The sequence below is a fragment of the Boleophthalmus pectinirostris genome, unplaced genomic scaffold, assembly GCF_026225935.1.
Source record: "Boleophthalmus pectinirostris isolate CB_2022bp ecotype Guang Dong unplaced genomic scaffold, ASM2622593v1 HiC_scaffold_5, whole genome shotgun sequence".
NCBI classification, from domain to species: Eukaryota; Metazoa; Chordata; class Actinopteri; order Gobiiformes; family Gobiidae; genus Boleophthalmus; species Boleophthalmus pectinirostris.
In genome coordinates, this window is record NW_026571404.1 from 35316732 (window position 1) to 35342254 (window position 25523).

The window sequence follows — 25523 nt, forward strand, 5'->3', positions numbered from 1 at the left end:
CCCTGAGTGAAAAAAGTTCGGACGCCCCTTCTACTACCTACTACTTCTACAACCACATACACCCAACAGCTCATTCAATAATAGTTTGAGTATCTGCTATAAACCAGGACTTCCCCAGTCTGGAGGACAGCACACAGAGGTGAGAGGAGCTCTGTTCAGACTGTTGAATAGGCCTGATTAAAGGGTCTCTTCAAGTGTAATGTGTATGTACTATGTGTATGTACTATACGTATGTACTGTGTGTATGTACTATGCGTATGTACTGTGCGTATGTACTGTGCGTATGTACTGTGCGTATGTACTGTATGTATGTACTGTGCGTATGTACTGTGCGTATGTACTATGTGTATGTACTGTGTGTATGTACTGTGCGTATGTACTGTGCGTATGTACTGTGCGTATGTACTGTGTGTATGTACTATGTGTATGTACTATGTGTATGTACTATACGTATGTACTGTGCGTATGTAGTGTGCGTATGTAGTGTGAGTATGTACTGTGCGTATGTACTGTGTGTATGTACTGTGTGTATGTACTATGTGTATGTACTGTGCGTATGTACTGTGCGTATGTACTGTGCGTATGTACTGTATGTACTGTATGTACTGTATGTACTATGTGTATGTACTATGTGTGTACTGTATGTACTGTGCGTATGTACTATGTACTGTGCGTATGTACTGTGCGTATGTACTGTGCGTATGTACTGTGTGTATGTACTATGTGTATGTACTATGTACGTATGTACTGTGCGTATGTACTATGTACTATGTATGTGTGTATGTACTGTGCGTACTGTGCGTATGTACTGTGTGTATGTATGTACTATGTGTATGTACTGTGTGTACTGTGTGTATGTACTGTGCTATGTAGTATGTACTGTGCGTATGTACTGTGCGTATGTACTGTGCGTGTACTGTATGTGTACTGTGTGTATGTACTATGTGTATGTACTATGTGTATGTACTATGTACTGTGTATGTACTGTGTGTGTGTATGTACTGTGTATGTACTATGTGTGTATGTACTGTGCGTATGTACTGTGCGTATGTGTACTATGTACGTATGTACTGTGTATGTGTATGTACTATGTGTATGTACTATGTGTATGTACTATGTGTATGTACTATGTATGTACTGTGTATGTACTGTATGTACTGTGCGTATGTACTGTGCGTATGTACTGTGTATGTATGTATGTGTACGTATGTGTGTATGTGTACTGTGTGTATGTACTGTGTGTATGTACTGTATGTACTGTATGTACTGTGTGTACGTATGTGTACTGTGCGTATGTACTGTGCGCATGTACTATGTGTATGTACTGTGTGTATGTACTATGTGTATGTACTATGTGTATGTACTATGTGTATGTACTGTGTATGTACTGTGTGTATGTACTATGTGTATGTACTATGTGTATGTACTGTGCGTATGTACTGTGCGTATGTACTGTGTATGTACTGTGCTATATGTACTATGTGTATGTACTATGTGTATGTACTATGTGTATGTACTGTGTGTATGTACTGTGTGTATGTACTGTGCGTATGTACTGTATGTGTATGTACTGTGCGTATGTACTGTGTGTATGTACTGTGCATATGTACTGTGTGTATGTACTATGTGTATGTACTATGTGTATGTACTGTGCGTATGTACTGTGTGTATGTACTGTGCGTATGTACTATGTGTATGTACTGTGTGTATGTACTATGTACTGTGTATGTAGTATGTACTGTGCGTATGTACTGTGTGTATGTACTGTGCATATGTACTATGTGTATGTACTATGTGTATGTACTGTGCGTATGTACTGTGCGTATGTACTGTGCTATGTACTATGTGTATGTACTATGTGTATGTCCATTAGCCTTCCCTGCAGTGGTCATTAGATTTCACTTCACAGAAACCCTGAGGTCTGTACCTGCAGTCATCTGCTCCAGTGCTGACCACAAACTTGTCCTCGCTGGAGAAGCGGATGTTGGTCACATGAGCCGAGTGACCGAGGTAGCGCTTGTGTTTGGCCTGAGGACACAAGAACAGACGTCAACAAGAGGACTGCAAACACACACAGAAACACACACACAGACACACACACAGGGAAGCACCACCCTGTCTACTGCTCCACCCACAGAGGAGGGTCTCATGATGTCATTGTCCCCACACCCCCACAGAGTGACAGCAGCCACACACACTTCCCTTATGTTCAAATATAGAATTTATAATGAATAATAATTATACTTAGTATGTCTAATAATACAATATAACACCAACACAATTCCATACAGTTACACCACATCAATCCCCTCCACAGGCCACTGTCTGCAGTGACAGTATAACCTCTAAACTAAGGAGGAGCTGAGGAGCTACTCACAAACTTGTCTGTGCAGGGGAAGTCGAAGAGTTTGACCAGTCCAAAGTCGTCTCCCGTGGCGATGTTGGCTCCAGCGTGGGACACACAGGCACAGATCACATCTGCTTTATCTGCGCTGCGCGGCCAGATGCCCAGCACCTCGTCTCCTAGGATACTGAGGGCACACGCAGGGTAAAAAACACACAGTACATGTGATATAACCTAATAACATATGGTTATTTCACCACTGGTACCTGGTCCACGTGGCCCAGGTGATTCTGTCGATGATGTTCTGATCTGCCACCGGTTTCCCTGTGAGAGCCTCAAACACCAGACGCTTGTAGGCTCCAGTGGAAACCTGCACACACACAGCAGTTTGGAACAGTGAGCTGTGGTCTAGAAGCCTCTTGTATAATAATAAAAAAGATCCTAAGTCGTAGACCTGCAGGTAGGAGCTGTCTGCAGAGAAGTCCAGCTGCAGGATGCATGCTGGGATATCACTGCAGTAAAGCAGACGGCTCAGACTGGGGCCGGCCGTCATGTCGTACACATCCACAGTGTTATCCACCGCCACGGCCAGCAGGCGGCGCTCTGAACTGAACCTGCACAGCACACGGCACCAGGGACACATGAGACAGTATACCTCTATGAGAATTTATTTCTCTATAGCGGTTTCACTTCCATTACGCTGTTTTTTAGGACATTTGAACATTGAAAAAATAGATAATTTTTTTATAGCCATTTCAAAAGTCCTTCTCCTCTGGACACACAGTATCAGGACAGTGTAGTACCGTATGTCCTGGATGGGGGCGCTGCGGTCCCGTTTCTTGGCCCACATCTTGAGGGAGATGGAGAGGAGCACCAGGAACTCCCCATTCTTCATCCCCACGGCGAGCATGTCTCCATCTGCGCTGTAGCTCACACAGCGTGCCGCGTGACCCACACACACTTTGTTCAACAGTTTCTGCAGAGTACAGGAGAGACACACTAACTCAAGTACTGCAAAAAGTATGCATACAAGATCATAATAAAGTACTGCAAAAAGTATGCATACAAGATCATAATAAAGTACTGCAAAAAGTATGCATACAAGATCATAATAAAGTACTGCATAAAGTACACATAAGATCACAGGAGTATCATTTTTTTTTTTTTATTGAATGAATGTACATGAAACTAGTTTTTACAGGACGTGTGTGTGTGTGTGTATGAACTAAGATGAGATGGGGGAGCACCTTGTCACACAGGTCCCACAGCCTGATGGTGCAGTCGTCAGAAGCGGTGATACACAGGTCTTTGTTTGGGTGCGTGGCCAGACCCCACACAGCTCCTCGCCCGTGACTGTCCAGCAGGATGTTCGATGCCGCGTTCTTCTCCCCCACCTCGATAATCTCGCCATCTTTGGTCCCCACCAGGATCTTACCCTGAGCACACAAAAACCACCACACTGGGGCTTAACATACATCAGAATTCGTAATAGCTGTTGTTCATTCATAGCTATTATATTCAAATAACAAAAACAGACTGGTAGGCTGCTTTTGTGTCCACATGGCTCACACACTGAGCAGTTTTTTAAACTGTGTTGAGCTCAGTCTTTAACATCATTATTATAGAATTTAACCAGCTAAGAAGTGCAGCATGTGCAGTTCAAAGAGCACAAGTTAGGAACAGTTTTTACACCATATGTGGTAGTAAATGTGGCAGAAGATCTTCCAGAAGAAACACAGAGAATGGTTCATTTTGTCACCAACTAAAACACCAGAGTGGAGTGAGGCCTTTCCTGTTGTGTTCAACTGGCTCCCCCTGGAGGCTGCTGTGATGTTGCAGGACACAGAAGAGGGAGGGACTTTTCTTCCTCTCCTCAAACTGCTCAGACACAGATCTAGTGACCCCCCCCGACAAGTCCTCCAGTTAAACTGCACTGAGGCTTTTGACTGACACACAGAGGTCACTGTGAAGCACATTAGAAATGTTGTAGCTACATCAGCTGTAACAGTTTGCTGCAGCAAAACTTGAATTTCTCTCAGAATTAATAAAGTATCTCTCTCACTCTCTACGTTACCTTGAAACTTTAAAATATACTACTATACATTACAAATTCATATGCATAAAAAGGCCTAAATTACATTCCTTTGTCCTTAAATTTTCCTATTAACCAATGAACATGTACACAATCAAACACTTGGACACACCATCTCATTCAAATTTTTTAACTATATGTTTACTACTTTCTACATTTGATATACATACAGAAGACATCAAATATGTGATGTAAAATCTATGGAAAAGCAATGAATGAGAGTGCGTTTCTGAACACTCTTGTAGAGTATGTTTAAATAAATAAGTTATATGGAATCATTTAGTAAAGAAAAAAAGTTAAATAGCCACTAAATATTTTTCAACAAAGCAAAGAAGGAGGATTTGAGTATAAAATATGAAAAAAACTTAAAACAACTTAGTAGTTATTTCACTTTTCTTTGTTACAGAATTACCTGTGTCTTACTTCATATATTTGATGTCTTCTGTAGGTATATCACATGTAGAAAGCAGTAAACATATAGAAAAAAAACACTGAATGTGTGTTTAATGGCAGTGTACATGTTATCTCAGATGTATTAGGTGTACAAAGGTTAGAGCCGTGTGTGTGTTACCTTTCCTCTACAGACGGAGCGCACACACTCCACCTGCTGGCCGGTCTCCAACTGAAAGGCTCTGCAGCGCTTCATCTCCTGGTCCCACAGTTTCACCGCCCCGCCCTCTTTAGTCCTAGGAGCACACAACACAGAGTCAACCAAAATAAACAAAAATGTAAAAAAAAATAAAATTAAAAAAGCATTACCTTTGTATCCCTCCTGCTTTTGTGGCTACTTGTCTCACACACTGAGCAGTTATTGAATTTTTTTGTTTTTTTTAGCTTAGCTTTTCATCATGTCATGGAATTTGAACCAACTAAGAAGTACAGCATGTGCAGTTCAAAGGACACAAGTCAAGGACTGTGGGATTTTGTGCTCTAAGGAGGGAACAAGGCAGGACAGTGGGAGGGCCCAGAAAAGAAGCAGGAGTGGGAAAGGGGATTCTCTCTACTTTACCTGGAGAACATTCATATGACTTTTCAATAATCATAAAAGTGCATTATTATACATTAAAACTGAGACACAAGACCACTAAACATATCAGCTGCACTAGTCCAAAAGCACCTGTAAAATGTCAATGTAGACCAACAGTCTTTGCATTACTATTCACCAGGTAATAATAGTAATCTGTGACTCACTCACAGCCTCACCTACTTTATATCTATGCATGTGTTTAGGACAATAATAGCAATAGCAATAGTAGTAGTAACAGTAACAGTATGTTAATAGTAATAGTGCCTCTTCTGTTTGTTTCCATGTACCCTATTTTTGGGACTATAAGTCGCACTTTTTTCATGGTTTGGATGTTTCCTGCCACTTATACTCTGGTGCAACTCATGTATTATAATTGTCACCCTGACAGCCACAAGAGGGTGTTCTAGGCTTCTGTGTCAGTATCTGCTACTCCTATTACTCCTATACCACCGTCACTTGGCTTTACTGCGCATGTCTCCTGCAGAAAGAGCTGCTGTCCTGTCTGTATCATGTCAGTCAATTGCACCATTACTTCTGTACCAATTTAAACAAACTTATTAAGACAATGGAGAAGACTGAACACAAATGTCCCCAAAAAGAAAATCATATTTTTGCTGATAACAAGCTGCAAGTAGCAATATATGGAGCCGAAAATGGCAATGCAACTTTCCTGGAAGTCATTGGATGGATGGACAAAGCCTGGACTTCAGTGACACCAAAACCATCCTGTCGGGATTCAGAAAGGCCAGAATAATTCTAACTTCAACTGATGCTGAGTCTGACAACAGCTACACAGAAGAGGAAGCGGTGCTCCGTTTACCTCCAGAGGTCACGGAGTTGCTCAGAAGTGACACCGAGGATGAAAAATTCAATCGATTTAGTGATTTGGAGTGAGATGGAGAGTTTGGTAAACTTGTTCTGTTCTGTTGTTTATGTTATAGTTTATCTGAAGAACTGTTCATATGTGACGTTAACAGTCTGTTTTTCTCTGTTTTATTGTTATTACTATAACTTGCCTTTCAAGATGAAATGTCGGTTCCTGGTCTCTGATTTTATAAAATAAATTTCCCCTTAAAAATGCAACTTAATAGTCCAAAAAATACAGTATGTAAAATTCAATTCTGTCATCCTTTCTGATGGATGACTAAGGCATTATACAAACTTCCATGTATGTGTTTAGAGTAGTAACAGTTATAGTAACAATAATATTGACTCACGGCCTCTCTTTGCCTCCGGTGACGATGAGCCCGTCCCTCAGGGTGGTGTACATGGTGAACACAGGCCCGGTGTGAGCTTTAGCCACCACCCTGAGCAGGAAGTGTTCCCTCCACACGTACACGTCTCCATTTATGCCCCCCGTGAACGTCAAGTTATTCTACAAAACACACATTTATTATCAGACTAACCTTATTTTCCCATTACCAAATTATTAAAAGCTTTATCCTAAGTCCTTTATAAAAGAGAGGGTGTACTGTTTACTAGTCTATGTGCTCTTACACTTGTTTTGATATAGCTCAAGATCAGTCTAAAGCTATTATTGATCAATATGAGGGAAAAACGTGATGACTTTATTCACATTCTTTACATATTGAGTGTTTTGTATTGAGAGAGCTGAGCTGGTACTCACTGCCCCAAATGCCACAGAGAGCATGGTCTGCAGGCGCCCGTCCTCCACTGTGCCCACCACGCCCTTCTTGTACATGAGCGCCCCTCCTGCCAGCGTCCAGAACTTCACGTGTTTGATGCCCACAGACACAAACTGAGTGTCCGAGTCTGGTCTGAACTCCACCACGAAGATTCGGTCTGGATGCCCCGCCCGGCAGCACACACGTGTCCCTGTCACACACACAGACATAGACACACACACAGAGCTGGTGTTAGTGTGAAGCAGGTTCACTTAGGCCTGTTAACATAACAAATTTGAAGTACAATATATTGCTGAATAAAATATAGATGATAAAAACTGGAACCAATTCATACTACAGGCACTGTAGTGGCCAAACTTGCCCTGTGCAAGGTTCACTATAGATGGAGCATGTGTGGCGTCTCGGACACGTGTCGTCCATAAAAGAGAGTCAAAAATACTGTGTTGCTCAATTGTTTACTGGCATACCTTACAGCCATTCAAAATACACAGATTCAGTACTCCATAGACGACAGTTAAAAGACTGTTCACCTCCACACTGCAACACCTGTATGTGCCTTTTCCTCTCCTTTTATATCGGGCAGCTAATTACATAACAAATTTGAACTAGCGCCACACAGGGGCGGGAGGTACAGAGATATAACATGTATCCAAAAGGCACAATGAACATAAAGCAGAATTATCCCCAAAAATACAATATCATTAAAAACATGAGCTGCACAAAAAATAGCAGAATGAAACACTTTAGTACTTGGCTCAGAAATATAATGAATGGAGGTTTATTCAACCTTCTACAGCTCAAATCTTATCATAGTATAAAAAATTCAGAAAGTGCAGTACTGTGTTTTTAAACTCCATACATCCTCACTAGAATCATTTGGAGGATTTCAGCCCTGGAATTGCCAATCTCTAAAGAACTAAAGGTAAAAATTAGCTGTTAATGTGAAAACTACCAAAAATGACATCACAAGGTGGAGCAGTGCATTTTGAGCTTTGAAAATTGACTAATAGAGCAGGATTACTCAAACATAAGTGAAGAAAACAAAACACTCCAGGTATACTTTTGATGAGGTAACGTTCTACTATGGCCTAAAGGTCACAGGAGTCAGTTTTGTGTAATGTAGGACTTTTAACAACCACAACTTCATTCTAAAATCCTCGGTGCATGTGTGGACAGACCTTCCTGCCACCTCCACACGGTGATGGTGTGCTCAGGCTCCACTCCCACAGACAGCAGCAGTTTCCCTGTGGCACTGAAGTTGACGTATCCCACCCCTTTACTGTGTGGGCAGCGCAGGATGGAGAGGGTCTGCTTACTCAGGGCGTCCCAGATGTGGATGGATGGGGTGCTTCCTGTGGAGACGGGGGAGAGAGACATGATTTAGTTTGAATCAGAATGAACCAAAGCGAAGGAGAGAGGGCACGACCAGGACAAACAGAGCAGTCAGGGAGGCAGGCAGCTGGCAGATGCCCCAGGAGCCAGAGAGCAGCGTTAGCACTGTTTACTAAATCAATTTGTAGTTTATTATTTATATTTATGTTATATTATTAACTTAAGTATTTACTTTATCAATATTAAATGTATTTATTTGTGCCATCTTTCAAGTCTAAATATTTTATGTTAATTTAGGACACATTATTCTAAATTAATTAGAGTTTTTAAAGGTGCACTGCACCAGTTTTCTGTTGGACGGTGTACTACCCGCTTGTTATTGCTTTCCCTGGAATGTTCCATCCTACTACCTGGTAAACATATCCATCTAGCATTTAATCATTGCAGGTATTTCTATTGCTCAAAAATACAATAATTGCTTCAGTGAATAGGTGCGACTCTCCACAGATCTGAACTGTAATGTAGAGTAGTGCTGTAACCTGCTCATTGATAGGTTTAATCTATACTCTGGAACATTCTAGACAAAGAAATAATCTTTCCATTGAGACATGCGGGTGGCGAACCTTCCACTAGAAAATGTTACGCTGTGCACCTGTAAATTCTATAAAAATCCCTCCTCAAAACATGCCGTTTGGCTGAGAGACTCAAAAAACATTTTGCATCAGTTTTGCCTGGACTGTGGTGTCACATGAGTGTCGAATCTGTGTGTACAGAATCTTTGTTTGTACAGAATCATTGTGTGTACACAATCTGTGTGTGTACAGAGGACAGTGGCCTCGGGCTCCTGGGGGCCTCTGCGATGGGGAGGCGGTGCGGTCGTTACCTGGAAACTCGCTGCAGTCACCTGAAGAGTGAGGGAGCGATGTGGAAATGAGGCCAGCCAAACACAGAAAAACAAAAGAACAAAACCAAAACATGAAAACCTGACCTGAGGCTCATGCTCCAGTGTACAGAGGTTCAAACTGTAACTCAGGTTAGTGCTTCCTGTTACTACTGCTAAAACGGTTGCGCTATGGTTTATAGTTAAAGTATATGTAAAATTCAGACTTTAAATTCCATATGACCTAACTGTGTCCCCAGGTATGAGGTAAACATGTTTAAATCAAATATAGGTTTTACTGGTAACAATTCTACTGCTAATTACACAAACACTGGACATAACGGACAAGTTGTTTTTGTTATAATTTTGTGGTTTTGTTTCTCAAGATGAGAAGAAGTTGCCAGTTTTAATGCTGAAATCTAGTTGGGTTAAAAATAAAATGCTTCTCTCTGATTTGAATGGTCACTACCTAAACCCCAGCATCTACAGTTAATCATGAATCAGTGCTAGTGCAGCCTCTGCAGCTGCAGTATGAGCTATATATACACTGAGAATAAGATAAACTTGTATTTGGCCTGTATCTGTAGGTTAAGGTTCTGGCAACCCATGTTCAGAAAAAGTGCAGACTGCATACAGTGTGACTAACCACAAAGAAAAAAATGGTGGAAAGATATACATTATTATACCCCTCGGCCTCTGAAAACCCCCTATATATATAATTTCTAAACATAGGAGTGATGGTATTTTCTTGTATAACATACGTATTACTAAAACCAGCTTCACTATTCTATGTTTATATTCTAAAAATGCTAATTGTTTTGTGTGTTGAGTGTTCAGTGATGAGAAAACATGTTCCAACTTTTTCAATTTTAACTTGTGGACCTGCTTTTACAAAATACAAGGAAGTATAACTAATATGTGATCCTGTGATTTATTCCTGCCAACTATATCATATGAAAACGCACATGTAACTATAAATCATGAAAAGATCTATTACAGTTTGCTTGGTCAAAATAACTTAAATCATTATTTAATAATAAAATAAAATAAAAGTGTGGTAAAATACATTACTGAAGAATAAATATAAAAAACAGAGTAACACTACTTCAAAATGATTTAAAATGGGTTGAGAGAAGGCACCTTTAAACTGTATATTAGATCATTCTGTTCTCAAAGTGTATTAGTGAACTGGGGTCAGTGTAAAACAAGCAGGCAGGTTAAAGAGAAGCAGGAGTAAAGCAGGGCCCTGAGTGCATATTAGTAGTCTCTCACACACATACATTACACAGTGTATATATAACGCAGTAGTATATGCAGTAACAGACCGATCTGTCCCGTGGCGATGGTGTTCTTGTACTTTGGGTGCTGGTTCACTGTCAGACACAGGATGTCATCTGTGTGCTCCTGATAGAAGCTCTGAGTCCCTGAACAACACAAGACCATATCACATCGTCAGTACAAAACAAATCTGCTGATGTTACATCTGTAGCCACAGCTGCCCTAGGGCTGAGTAACAAAAGCCTGTCTGCCCTAATGGGCCGAGGGACTCTCTGACCACAAAACACCACATTCACACAGGCGATGGTGAGGTTGGACTAGGGCAGTATGTATTTGGACTGTTTTACTACTAAAGCTTAATTTGTATGATAAAAAGGAGTAAAGTCATTTGCCTTTTGTAATATGGGGTTATGAGAAGATATGGGGAGATGCCCTGATGTTAACCAACACTAAAATTAGAACTGAAACTAGATTTTCATTTGAGCAGGAACTGATACTGAAAAATCATTTAATTATTTGGACCTTTTGATAGTTTTAGATCTCTGTCACTATATGATACTAGGTATGCACCAAGTACCAGCGCCGATCCAGTAAAATTAGCTGGATCCAAATGTAGTAAATGGAAATAAAATGCCTTTTTCAGTCCCTACTCTAGTATCAGTTAATATCAAATATCAACAGATACAAAAGTAGCCAAAGCATCAAAATTGGTATCGTATATGAAAAAGCTAGAACAGTACATCCCTACATGAAACACGATAATATTTATATTTTTAAACTATTCTGCTCTGCTGTATTAACAAAGATGATCTTTACTTATCATAATGGTATAAAAAGATGTATCATGACGAAGGATTTTGCCAACTATGGAAAGAGTTTGAAATACACAATAGATACACAACATTCTTATTTAATTGTACAGTTGAACTCTGCTGATATTTTTTTGATTGTACTGTTACTATATTATTGCGTATCCATATGTGTTTCCATGGTTACCGTTGCTGAAGCTGTGCACGATGGCGGTGGCGGCGGTGTGGTACACGATCTCTGTGCCGTCGTTGAGGTAGTGCAGGTTGTTCCGACAGTCGTAGCCTCTAAAGCCGAACACGTGCTCCAGCTCAAGATCCTACACACACATTCACAATAATAACACACATATCCACACAGAGGCTTTGCGCACATTTCACAGCAATGCCTTACAAGACAAATAAGATCCTTTATGATTTCATATAACACACCTCCACCACGCGTTTCTTCTTGGAGACATTGTTCTTCTGCAGCTTTTCGGGCTGTGGCGTTGCTCGACTCACTGGAGGCCTACAAGACAGACATTCAAGGATTTCAATTTTTTTTAATCATATTTAAAATGTTTTATTTTATTATACGGATACATTTTTTGACAAACAAACAGACAGGTGGAGGAACCGATGACACCACAACCATTGTATGGACAAATCAACCTCCCTTTTAGTGAGACTTTATAACCACTGTCAATGAGGAAGACGTCAGGATGCAAACTTGGAGTGAGTTTGGAAAGTTTTTGATCCATGGGAAAAAATGCATGAAAATAAAGCTGTTAAAACACAGGCAAGATTTCTGAAGTTCCAGGAATAGATTTAGGTAAGGTCTAACCATAGACTGTATAATAGAAGTGGACTAAAGGAGTGTGACGTGTTCCACAGAGTTCGGCTCCAGTCAAATGAAGCTCAGCGAGGCTCGCAGTTGTAGCGGTTAATCTGCAACCATGGACCATATTTGGAAATTCAAGCGTTAACTTAAAAATCCAATCAGGAGCGAAGCTGTTGAAGGTACATGCCCCATCTCGTTCATACCGCTGGTTTGGAGGGGTGCTGGTGCTTAGCAACGGCACTGTCAATCAAACCTGCTGCTAACGATAGCAAGAGTGACCTCAGGGAAAACAGGCATCGCATTGGTCTATTAATAACAGGGATGAAACAAAAACCAAAATATCATGATATCGTATCATTAGAAGTCTCACTGTAATATCGAGAGCTGTCACAATATATCAAATTATAAGTTCCTTTGTTTAAATGCATTGTTCTTTAGTAGGAACAGCTAATAAACATAGGGAACTACATGTCCCATGATTCAATTCAGCACAGACAACGTGAAGAAATATGTTTTTTACTTGAATTCTTAAGATTCTGACAGTAAAAATTTGCACCAAAATCTTGTCAAGGTATTTTTAAGCAAAAAAGTGTCCTATCTAGAATTATATTTGCAACTCCAAAATATCGCAATAAATATTGTACCGTGAGAAGCATATCATGATAATATTGTACCGAGAGATCTGGATATTGTTACATCCCTAAATATTAATATTCATGTTTTAATTTAGAGACAAAATAGAGAATAAAAACCTCAGAATCACGTAGAGTGGGTTAGTACAAACATTTTAACTGTCACAGTAGCAGTTACAGAGAGAGAGGTGACGTGTTTTCAATACAACCAGAGTTCAAAGCAACCACTTCACAATCATGTTCACTTCCTCTTCGGAACGCGGCGGCGAGCACGTTAGCTATGTCCATTTATATATACAGTCTATGGGTCTAATGCTAATGTGGCTAATGTGGCTAATGCTAATAAAGCACAGATACATTAGCATGGAGGGACATTGGACAGGTGGACAGAGTTACCTGGATCCCCTGGAGAGCAGAGGGACAGAACCAAGTAAAGAGCTTTAGAAAGACACAGACGCACAACACCACACACCACTCACAACACACAAGGTTTAAATAGCTTAATTTTATTTACTTGAATGGTAATCATATTTTAACTTTATGCCAAAAAAGCACAATATTAAAATACAATTAAAAATAAAATAAAATAAGCAGACAATTAAATCAATTTGAAATATTTGTGTTTCGATGTCTTCCACCTGTCTCCCACACACACACACACACACACACACACACACACACACACACACACACACACACACACACACACACACACACAGAGCACAGACACACACACACACACAGACACACACACAGACACACAGACACACACACACACACACACAGACACACACACACACACACACACACACAGACACACACACACACACACACACACACAGACACACAGAGCACAGACACACACACACACACACACACACACACACAGACACACAGAGCACAGACACACACACACACACAGAGCACAGAGACAGACACACACGAGCACAGACACACACACACACACACAGACACACACACAGACACACAGACACACAGACACACACACACACAGACACACACACAGACACACACACACAGAGCACAGACACACACACACACACACAGACACACACACACACACAGACACAGACACACACAGACACACACACACACACACAGAGCAGACACACACACACACAGACACACAGCACAGACACACACACACACAGACACACACACACACACACACAGACACACACACACACACACAGACACACACACACACACAGACACACACACAGAGCACACAGACACACACACACACACACACACAGACACACACACGACACACACACACACACACACACACACAGACACACACACACACACACAGCACAGACACACACACACACACACAGACACACACACACAGACACACACACACACACAGAGCACACACACACACACACACACACACACACACACACAGACACACACACAGACACACACACACACAGACACACAGCACACACACACAGACACACCACACAGACACACACACACACACAGACACACACACACACACAGAGCACAGACACACACAGACACACACACACACAGCACACACACCACAGAGACTACACACACCCAGAGAGCACACACACCACAAGCCCCTTCCTCCACATCCGTGTACTGCAGGCGGCAACAAGAACTCCTGTGTTTAGGCAGCGAATGGTCAGCAAGAAATCAGAACTTATTTTTTAACAACATCTTCTAAAAAGTATTTTATAAACATTTATGTATACACTTTCAAAGGTTGTCAAAACTATAAAAAATCAGATACGGATCTATATCGAAAATAGATAATCAATTTATCTAGTATCGATACTGAAAAAAGCCAATTATATGATAAAATTTTACTTTTCTTAAACAATTTTAGTGTGTTATTGAACCAACACCAGTATAGAAGCACATGGTAACATAAAGAAAGCACTATTATTTTGTTCTGAAAATTGTCCAAGTGTTTTTTTTTTTTCATCACCAGAATCAGCATTGAGTATAAGTCTATTCTTTAGTATTGAAATCGAGTATGAAATTTCAGTATTATGACAACACTACTACTTTCTAATATTGGAGTGTCATGTGTCAGTGGTCACTTGCTATAGTGTCCACGAGGCTTTATGTCTCAGAAACAGCCTGATGCTGTTGTAACAGCTCTATCAGACCTGTCATACTTACTTGACAATGCCCTGCCTCCAGGGGAATGCAAGTTAAAACACAACACAGATATTAAGAGTTTCCACAGGCAAAATCAACACTCAACAAGTAAGGGTACCCCAGTGGGACATGTGCAGTTTCATTTTACTTATCTGTCCTTGTAAAAAACATGTGTACCCTTTGGTGTGCCATTTCTTATTGAGCGTTTCAGCTATTAGCTCTTATGAAACAGCAACCATGCAACTTAGAAATATATGTTTTGATTGGTGGTTTTCAGTGTTTCAAATAAAGCTTTTCCAAATGCCAAGTTGCAGCGATCAGCCATAGAAGGTGTTTACTGTTTATTATTAGGAAGACACGAGTCTTAAGTTACACTGGGCATGCAGGAGGGCATGCATCAGATCATTTAGTTTGATTAATAAAATAAACACACAAGCACACACCAATAGATGAAATTAAATACATGTATAGTTATATTTCTGCACATTTAAATGTTAGGGGTTAAGCATAACGAGCATTAGTAGTCAACATCAACAGAGTGACCAGATGTCCCTATTGACCAGGGACAATCCCAGTTTTGAGCCCTGTGTCCTCTGCAGGGTAGTAGACAGGAAGGGACAAAGGGTTCTGTTGTCCCGGGCCCCAGGGTTTCAAGGGCCCAGAATTGGACCCTTGTCCTATTAATTTATATTAGAGGGGGGCCAATATGAGGCTTCTTGTCCCGGGCCCCCATATTTCCAACCATAGCTTTGTCCCAATTTTATATAGCAAATATTCCAGGTGTCCCTATTTAGACCAATCTGATACTCACCAACAGTAATGGGGGGAATCATTTGTTTAGATAGAATACAGAAAAACATGCTTGAAAATGACCATAAGAAAAAACAAAGAAGTCCCTTAGATTATGACTGACCCACAGGGTCAAAAATGGGCATTGTTATGCTCTTTTCACAATTTTATTCAATCCCCAACGATACCCACCCAGATGTGTCCCTGTTTTGAATTTTGAAAATCTGGTCACCCTAAACATTAATTATAAATACAAAACTAGAGTACAAGGAGAAAAACAACACATCCAATGAAAGCCTTCATTGCTAATCACTGTACCACATGAGAGTGATCTATGTCTGTGCTGATGCGTTAGCTCTAACTCCTGCACAGTGAGTAGAGGCATACCTCTCCTCTGCACACAGCGCCCTCTGCTGGTCATACAGTGTGTGGGAACATACCTCTCCTCTGCACACAGCTCTCTCTGCTGGTGCTGGGGCTTGGTGCCTCTCATCTCTCGGATGCTGCCGGCGTACATCTTAGTGCTGTAATCCACCGTCTTCTCCCGCGCCACGTCACTGTCATAGCCTACAGAGAGAGAGAGACAAGCAAAGTAAGCCTCCCATGCAGGTGTAGTTTTGCAGTTTAGATCAGATACACAGATGTGATCATTTTGAGAGCTTTTGCCACGTCCCCTTTTAGTCAACTAATGGAACAGCACGTCATGTCAACTTCAGCCCTTCTGTGCACTGACCTCCATCCTCCTCTGTGTCATCGTCAGACTCCTCACTGTCCACCAGAGGCCTGTTGTCCCGAAACAGAGGCACCTCCCCCTCTCCTGTGATCACGCCCCCTCGCTCTCTGGTCCAGATCATGAGGGCGGTGTCAGCCCCGCCCACAGTGAGGAGGGCAGAGTCATCCTGGGCCCAGCGGACATTGGTCACCTGAGCGCTATGACCCACGTACCTCTTAAAGCGAGCGAACTGTCCCTGGAGAAGACACAAAAACACACATAAAACAAAGACATGGCAAATTATTATGGGCTAATTCCTATGTTTAATTATATTTTAGTGTGTTAGCCATTAGCACATTAAAAACTAACAATGCTAGCTTAAATGTAGTACCTCTACAGACCTTTTAAAGAGCATATGACAGGTAAGACTGCACAACATGTAATATGTACGATTTTACTACAAATTTAGAATTTTGGTGAAGTTTCTAATTTAACTTCCTGGTTGGATGCAGGCAGCAGTTATGACATACGTAGAGGTATTTCAATAATGTTACCATATTGTAAACAAGAAGTAAAACTTGTATAATTTGTACAATAGGCTCTATGCACAATAGCCCCGTCAACGTCACTGTTAGTGTCACTGCTTCCTGTCCAGTTTTATCACTATGACGTTTTTGCCAAGTGCAGAAATTAATACATATTTAACGATAAGGCAGTGAAACGGAGCTGTGAGTGGATGTCACTGACAACATGTTAAAAAAGTACACAAATAGAATAAATACTTCAGCAGAGGACACTTCTGTGTCTGAGTCCTATCTCAAACTACAAACTACTACAATTTAGTCTACATTAGCTTAGTGTGTGCCTATTCAGTTACCTATGTTTCTCTTTACAAACACTTAAAAGTTCTATAATAAAGTCTGATATAATGATTGTCTGGTGTTCTTACTCTGACAGGGTAGCTGAAGAGTTTGAGGAAGCCAAAGTCGTCCCCAGTGGCGAGCAGAGTTCTGTCTCTTGTGAGAGACGCCGCGTTGATGTCTGTGATGTCACTGTGAGTCGGCCATATTCCGTCACAGCTCGCTCCCAGCACACACGTCCAGCTGGCCCACTCCATCCTCTCCAACTACACACACAAACACTGCTTAAGACAGGATTTTATACTATATTAGATTCATAACTAAGAAATACTTTCTAATAGTTACTTTAAAAGCAATCTATAAACATTTTCATTCAACAGGATAACTTAAACATGCATGAAATTAAACTATTTACTACTCCTTGGAGAATATTCTGAAGTATGGTTTTAAGATAGAAATACAAATACAAAATACTTTCTCTACTAAAGTGTGAATAATGTGTAATTTAAGACCTTTAAATGGAAAACATTTATTCCATTCTAGGTGAGTGGTACATAAGAGCTTCACACACCCACCTCAGTGTTTCTGATCGTTTGTCTCTTTCCTCTCGGCGCCTCAAAGAAAAGCTGCTCTTTGGCTCCAGAGTTCACCTGCAGCAGTTTACCTACAACATGGATGCAGGTCATAAAAATAAAGTCTATTTTCAGTATATTCACTTTCTTTTTGTCCTAGATCTGCCTTGATAAAAGTTAACAGTGGCTCAAGAGCAAATAAATAGTAGTAATAATGAGCATCCCTGCCCACATCTGCATCAGTTCTCATCTCTGTGCTGTGACAGTGCTCCCCACCTCTCATGTCCCAGTCCATGTGTGTGATGTAGCTGGACGCTCCTTTACACGTGCCCACTCTTTTACTGCTCAGAACATTATAGATGTCCACAAAACTGTCATGTGAAGCCACCGCCAGGTATTTCCCCGAGTCTGAACACACAAAAATAAGGGCTGTTAAAAATATACAGTGCACATTTTAGTCATAAGTAAGTAAGTCGTAAGCTAAATTAACTACATTAATTTAATTAAAGTGCCTATGCCGGGTTAGATCACTCATTTTACTAAGACACAGTTAACATCATTATATATAAAATATAAGATTTGACAAAAGTTTTAAAAATGTTTTCTCCAATTTTTCTAGGTTTCAATTTTTACTTCATCACACTATGGAATTCCATAACTGTTACCAAACTGACTTACCAAAATTCATCTAATGTACATAGAAACAATGATTTGGCAAATAAAAATACAAGAAAACACTTTATTTTGTTGAGGTAATGTTGAAAGTAGCAGAAAAATGTGTTTCTTGTGTGTAAAATGTGACAAACCTTTGGGCAGAATTCTCTCAGTGTGATGTAATATTTTTAAAATTTTTTCTTCACAAATTGTTTCTTGATCAGTGTAAAGTCAGAATTAGAGAACCATCAGAACCTGTCATATGCACTTTAATTCAATGTTGCTGTTCACAGTGAACATTATGATCTATCTATGCTACAGACAAACAGCAACATATCATTTACACAGGCGAACACTAAATGAGACTGTACCTGGGCTGAAGCGTATGTCAGAGATGGCGTCTCGTCTGTGGTGGAAGCTGATCAGATCCTCCAGAGTGTCTGCGTTCACCACCAGGACCCCTCCATCGTTCAGCCCCACGGCCAGGGCCTTCCCATCGGGCGAGAAAGCACAGCAACGACCCCCTGGACACAACACAGATTCCATATTTACCTGTCTGCTTAAATTATGGCAAAGAGAGCACCCTACGCAATGTGTAGTGTGCTGCTTATACGTGCATGGTTAAAAAATGTCACATAGTCATTTTTGTAAATGAAAATTCAATTCTTTCTGCGTTGAACTGCTTTAAAATGTCCGGGTCAGTTTTGTAGTTTTAAACAGAAAGTCAACTGGCCAGTTTCTACTCTTATGCTATTTTAGATCAATATTCAAAATGTGAAGTAGTCTCCATATGTTTCTATATGTTTTCGCTTTATACAAAATATCTGAAAAAAGCATAATGTCTCTTCTTTAAAGGGGCCTTACGATCATGTTATAATGTTGTTTCTTCATCTTCATTCATACATTCACACACACAAATCCAAATCCCCGTTCCACCTTGTGATGTCATGTGCTAATACAGGAAGTGCTCCACTGTGTTTTTAAATCAAGTTCACTTTCACTAGATTCATTTGGATGATTTCAGCCTTTGAATTGCCAGTCTTTACTGAACATAAGGTAAAAGGAGCTGTTATCATGAAAACTACCGCTTCATGACGTCACAAGGTGGAACTGAGTATTTTGAGCTTTGGAAATGTAGATAAAAGGTTTCTCAAACATGCGTTGATGAAACAAAACATAACTCAGGTATGTTTTTGATGAGGTAACAACATTATAACACGGCTCAAAGCTCAGAAGAGTTGATTTTATGTAATATAGGACATTTAAACAGGAAATCCATTGACCAGTTTCAATTATTATGCCATTTTAGATCAATGTTATGGTAAAGTAATGACCTTCATACGTTTTAGCTTAATACTAAATATCTGAAAAAAGCATAATGTGTCTTCTTTTACATGTACTTCCAAACAAACCCATTCATTCTGGGCATTAGTCTCCACACACATGCACACAGACCTCTCTTGAGTTTGCGCACAGCGACCATGCGGTGGTTGGCGGAGGTCTCCCACAGTCTCAGGGTCTTATCGTCACTGACCGTGGCACAGATGGGCAGCAGAGGGTGAGATGCCAGCCCCCACACCTCCCCCTCCATGTGACCCTGTACACACACAGAACACACACAATACAAATACAATATATACAATGGGTGCATACTATGGGTGACTAAGGCCCTCTTCTTTATACTGTTTATAGTAAAAATGCCATTCAGTTCAATTTCTTTTGTGACCGTGAGTCTATAAAATGTTGTGATGCCACTTTTGAAACATGCTATAAGAAAACACAATTGCTGCTTCTGTGAAAGGTATGTTTCAAACCAAGATCCTAGTTATGATGAAATATTGTTCTATTATAGATCAGAAGCACAGTAACATGGAGTCTCTTTGTAGAATCGACCATAGATCATGTTTATGAGACCAGACCCATGTTAGAGGCTCTATAAACCCTGTGTAATGGACGTGCAGTGACGGTGTGTCCCAGAGCTCATCGATCTGCAGACGGCCCTCACCATGGCAACAAGGTGGGACCAGGCCTCCATCACTGACCACTAACATTTTATTTATTTCTAAATTTGAGCACTTGAGTTAAAAATACACTTGAACAGAGCTTGTTTTAAAGTCATGAATGTGATTTTTTCCACAATAATATTAGACTTTTGAGATGTCATTTTTGTCACCAATTTTAATGCATAAATCTGCACATTTTGTTTTATCTAGAAGTTATTTACTTCACTAGGCAGTAGCCAGCGTGAACTAGAAATTGAAATTGAAGAATGTAATATCTGTTACCATACCAACGTTATTTAGAAAGCATTTTAAAAACTTTACAGCTGCCCAAAGTGACAAAAGACACAAGACACTCAAGTTAATTAACAACAACAAATCTACATCTCATCTGTTAAAAGCCAGTGAAAAAAAGATGCATTTTTAGGAGGGACCAGACTGCCAATTTTTAACAGCACAATCCCATTAAACAATAAACTAAGCTTGAGGTGAAACTTATTTCAGTTTTTTTCAAGTTCAAGGGGTCAAGTTTAGGGTGAAAAGGCACAGACATCGTAAAATAATACATACAATGTTTTAAATCACGAAATATAAAAAAAAAAGACAGGTCATCGAGGTGCTTTTATCTATTAGTTAGCTATGTAGAGCTTTCATTTGTCCCATCTGTCTGTCAAATGACAATATCGATATATCGTATTGTTTAATGTGATGATACAGTATTGATATCATGGGCTGCTGTATAGGTTAGGTTAGGTTAGGTTGCTTTAGTCGTACCCGTAGGTACATTTGTTTTGCAGATTTGAGAGGCTGGTCCCACATTTCACATTTCATTCATCCACATTATGTACAATAAACACGTATAAAAACACAATTACAAAGTGTTACTGTGCTCCAATGCAGAATGGTTTTGATCCATAAATAATTAATTAAATTCATCCATCATGCTTGGCTAAGATAAATATTAAATTGATATGCAGCAGTATTTTTTGGTATATTTTACTTAATTATTTTGTTACGGTGCTACAGTTTTGTTGCTCGTTCAGAGGAAGGAAACTCATTTATGCAACTCATTTGACATTTTCACTGTTTTGATGATTAAAATGTGTGTTTCAGATGAACTTTGCACAAGAAGTGGTTTAACAAAGACTTTTAGTTTCACAGCCATGATTAAGCCTTTATTTTTTACTGAACCGTGTTGAATCGATTTGAAATATTGAATCGTATCAATTCGTAAGCTCACTGTGTAGAAATATGTATCATATCGTGGTCTATGTATCGAGGTGTGTATCGTATTGGTAACTTCTGGATGATACCCAGCCCTGACTGTCACCCATATTGTTCATCAGTCAAATGAAGCTCACAGAGGCTGAGCAGTTACAGGAGCGAATTTAGATTTGAGCTCTATATTGGGAACAGGAATTTATTTACTATCAAAATAGAAATAAAAACACCAGGATCATATAGAGAGGGCTTATACGAACATTTTAAGACCAAAATGACAACATTCACAGCAGCACTCACACAAAGAGGAGCGGCAATTTTTCAGTGTGAAGTCAATTGGAAACATAGTCGATGAAGCTGGAAGCGCTCCCATTTTCACTTCCTATTTGGAACACGGTGGCTAGCAGGTTAGTAATGACCATTTATTTATACAGTCCTCTCCAAACAGTATGTGGGTCTCTTTTCTTTACCTGAACCAGCAGCGTCATGGGGCCTGTCTTGTCAATCTCCAGAACTTCTCCGTTTTTGGTCCCTACGAGGATGTGGCCGTGACCCAAAGTGATGGCTCTGATTGAGGGGTTGTCCTCCAGCAGCAGCCCTGTTTTAGCATCACAGTTTAACATTGTCTTATTAATGAAGCATAGAGTGAGTGCAAGTGGAGACATCAGCCACCGGAGGGCAGTGTTACACAATTTAATCTGCAGTAGAGTTACAGTAAAGGAATTCACCATAGTCACACCATGAGTTTCAGAATTAGGCCTATCACGATAACAAATTTTGAAGCACAATATATTGGCACAGAAATACACTGCGATAAACAATAATACTGAAACTACTTTATGCCATAATGCCACAACAATAATGCAAGATAATCTCTGAAAACCATTTTTAATAGACTCACTTATACAACCTTTTACAGCTCAAATGTTATTGTATCACAACAAAATACTCCATATATCCCCACTTTTACAGAGAAAATAAATATTGAGACCCAAAATATATTTTTCCAGCTTTGATATTGATACTTTCAACCTTCCCTGGGGGTGTGCTGCAAACTCAAAGCACTACACTGTTAGAAGCTCTATTAGACTTTAATGTGAACTTTATTTTAACACAATCTGACCAGTAAGAGCTGACTTAGTTTGGACTGCAACAGGTGAGCTGATTTTGTGCTGTTAAACAAGCACAAAATCAGCATAAAACTCATAAAACTAGTCTTGAGCTACTCTCATCTTTTAGTTGAAAACTAAACAGGACCATGAAAATGTGTTGTTTAAATCCATTTTGTTGCAACTTTTTTGGCAGTCTTTGCTAATGTATGCATTGTGTCTCCATGATAACTCGTGAACAATACACATACATGCAGAACACCCACAGCGTGATGTCGCCACAAAGTATAAATATTACAAGAATTTTCCCCAGATATCCATAGAATAATTATATGTGTTATAGTGTTATGCATTGTGTGTACCTTTGGATCCAGGAGACAGGGCGGCTCTCTTGATGGCGTAGGTTTTCAGACATCGATCAAACATGTCATCCCAAAGCTCCACCACCCCGTCCTTTCCTCCTGTCACAAATCCCTGACGAAACACAGACATATGAAAACTTTATTAAACATTAAAGATGCATTGTGTAACTTTTCTGGCGGAGGGTCTGTCAAATGCTTTTCTCCATGGAGATGTTTGGAATGTTTCACAGTATGGTATTAAACCTTTCTATCTTCATGGAAACCAAACCTGACCAAGATACAGGTCAGATCTGTGGAAAGGCGACCCCACTCACAGTCAGAATGCCTGTGTTTCTAGGTATTTTTGAGCTGTAAAACCACCTGTACTTGAATAAATGTAACATAGAGTTGTTTAATGTCATACTGTGGAACATTCCAGGCAGAGCAATGACGTATCCATAGAAACAAGCAGGTGCCACAAGATCTCGTGACATTTTCTTTTCTTATGTTTACATTTGGATTGGACGAAAAAAAGTTCTTCCTCGAGAGCTGTAGTTCCAAAACACAGTGGTGCAATGAAAACAAAAGTACTAAATAGAGTAAATTAAAAATGGATTGGACAATTTATTTATTTGACATCTTTCAAAACCTCATTTTATCTCACTCTGGTGGGCCCAATCTTGTGTCTTGTCTTGACTCGTAGAAATTGCGTCTCATTCCAGCGATATTAAACCTCTCATAACTTCGCTGCTTAAAAGGATTCTTGTTCATCCTTCTCCTGTCACTTATGCTTTCCTCTCTCACTCTGATCAGCCATTTCCTAACAGGGTTTTCTGACAGCTCCTGGTCGATTTTTTCATTTCAAGAGTCTATTTTTGTACTACCAAGTTTGAGGCTGTGATTGTTATGGTTGGTAGGGTGCACGTCAATAATGGCTGTGAGGGAGTTCACCACCACTGAGGAATGAATGAACAAAGCAACGTTAAAGCTCATGTCCAAGTTTTTTACAGTGTTTTTGAAACCAATTTTCTACATAAGTTACATCTGTATTTCCAGTATTAAAGGGCCTATATTACACAAAATGGATTCTTGTGATTTATAAGCCATGTTGTAATGTTGTTACCTCATCGAAACCATACTTGAGTTGTGGTTTGTTTCATTCAGACATGTTTGAGTAAGTCTTTATTATTAGTCTGTCTATGTCTCCGAAGTTAACAGCTACCTTTTACTTTCAGTTCAGTAGAGATGGCCAATTCTAGGGCGGAAATTATCCAAATGACTCTAAAGAAGGTGTATAAACTGTATGGAGCACTTCCTGTATTACCGCATGACACCACAAAATGGAACAGAGTGTTTTTTGTTTGTATGTTAAAAATTTGTGATTGAAATGAAACACAACTCCAGGTATGTTTTTGATGAGGAAACAACATTATAACATAGATCAGAATATAGTAATAGTTCTACTCTCAAACTGAAAACTCTGTTCCAACTTCAGATGTCATGTGGTAATTCAGGAAGTGCTCCACTGTGTTTTTAAACTCCATACACCTTCACTACACTCATTTGGATTATTTCAAATCTGGAAATGCCAATCTCTACTGAACGAAAGGTAAAAGGAGTTGTTGAAAACTATCTACATAGCAAAGCATTTTGAGATTTGAAAATAGTAGACAGACTAATAGACCAAGAGTACTCAAATGAATTAAGTACAAAAAACAACTCTGGGTATGTTTTTGATGAAGTAACAACATTACAATGTGGCTTAAAAGTCATAAGAATCCATTTTGTGTACTATAGGACATTTAAAGTAGTTTCTATATTTTAGTTTATATCACACTTCCATATTAGTTCCAGTCATACATATTCCTCTTGTTAAACCCCGTCACCCTCTGACCTTGTCCAGGGAGAACATGGCGAACACTGGTCCATCATGAGCTTTGACAGTCTTCAGCAGCAGAGGCTCTTTCCAGATGTACACATCTCCTGTGGCAGCTCCAGAAAACACTAGAGCATCAGAGCGACCATAACACACAGACATCATGGTCTCCGGACGCCCCACGCTTCTGAACGCACCACGCCGGAATGTCAGACCTCCTCCTGGACAGCAGGGAGAGACAGGGGGGAGACAGGGGAGAGACAGAAGAGAGGAGGGGCTGGTTTAATAGAGACACTAAATACACAAGAATATTTTAACTTTAAATAAATATATTATGTCAAATTTTTATGTAATTGTTTGCGCTGGGGT

The 25523-nt window shown here is 39.9% G+C and overlaps 1 protein-coding gene across 1 annotated transcript in view; it reads right to left on the reverse strand.

The window, feature by feature from the left end:
- Positions 1–25523, reverse strand: part of LOC110153137 (EMAP like 6) — a 139250-nt gene that overhangs the window by 783 nt on the left and 112944 nt on the right. Inside the window, exons 21-44 of the mRNA XM_055162877.1 lie at positions 25173–25375; positions 23300–23411; positions 22299–22426; positions 20063–20204; positions 18979–19131; positions 18230–18361; positions 17957–18045; positions 17471–17647; positions 16543–16777; positions 16250–16376; positions 11838–11916; positions 11596–11725; positions 10647–10745; positions 9325–9345; positions 8288–8461; positions 7091–7299; positions 6681–6838; positions 5008–5122; positions 3592–3780; positions 3148–3320; positions 2799–2958; positions 2611–2714; positions 2378–2531; positions 1928–2028 (exon numbers count right to left, since the gene is read on the reverse strand). Coding sequence (XP_055018852.1) covers positions 1928–2028; positions 2378–2531; positions 2611–2714; positions 2799–2958; positions 3148–3320; positions 3592–3780; positions 5008–5122; positions 6681–6838; positions 7091–7299; positions 8288–8461; positions 9325–9345; positions 10647–10745; positions 11596–11725; positions 11838–11916; positions 16250–16376; positions 16543–16777; positions 17471–17647; positions 17957–18045; positions 18230–18361; positions 18979–19131; positions 20063–20204; positions 22299–22426; positions 23300–23411; positions 25173–25375 — 3364 coding nt within the window. The remainder of the gene's footprint in view (positions 1–1927; positions 2029–2377; positions 2532–2610; positions 2715–2798; positions 2959–3147; positions 3321–3591; positions 3781–5007; positions 5123–6680; positions 6839–7090; positions 7300–8287; positions 8462–9324; positions 9346–10646; positions 10746–11595; positions 11726–11837; positions 11917–16249; positions 16377–16542; positions 16778–17470; positions 17648–17956; positions 18046–18229; positions 18362–18978; positions 19132–20062; positions 20205–22298; positions 22427–23299; positions 23412–25172; positions 25376–25523) is intronic.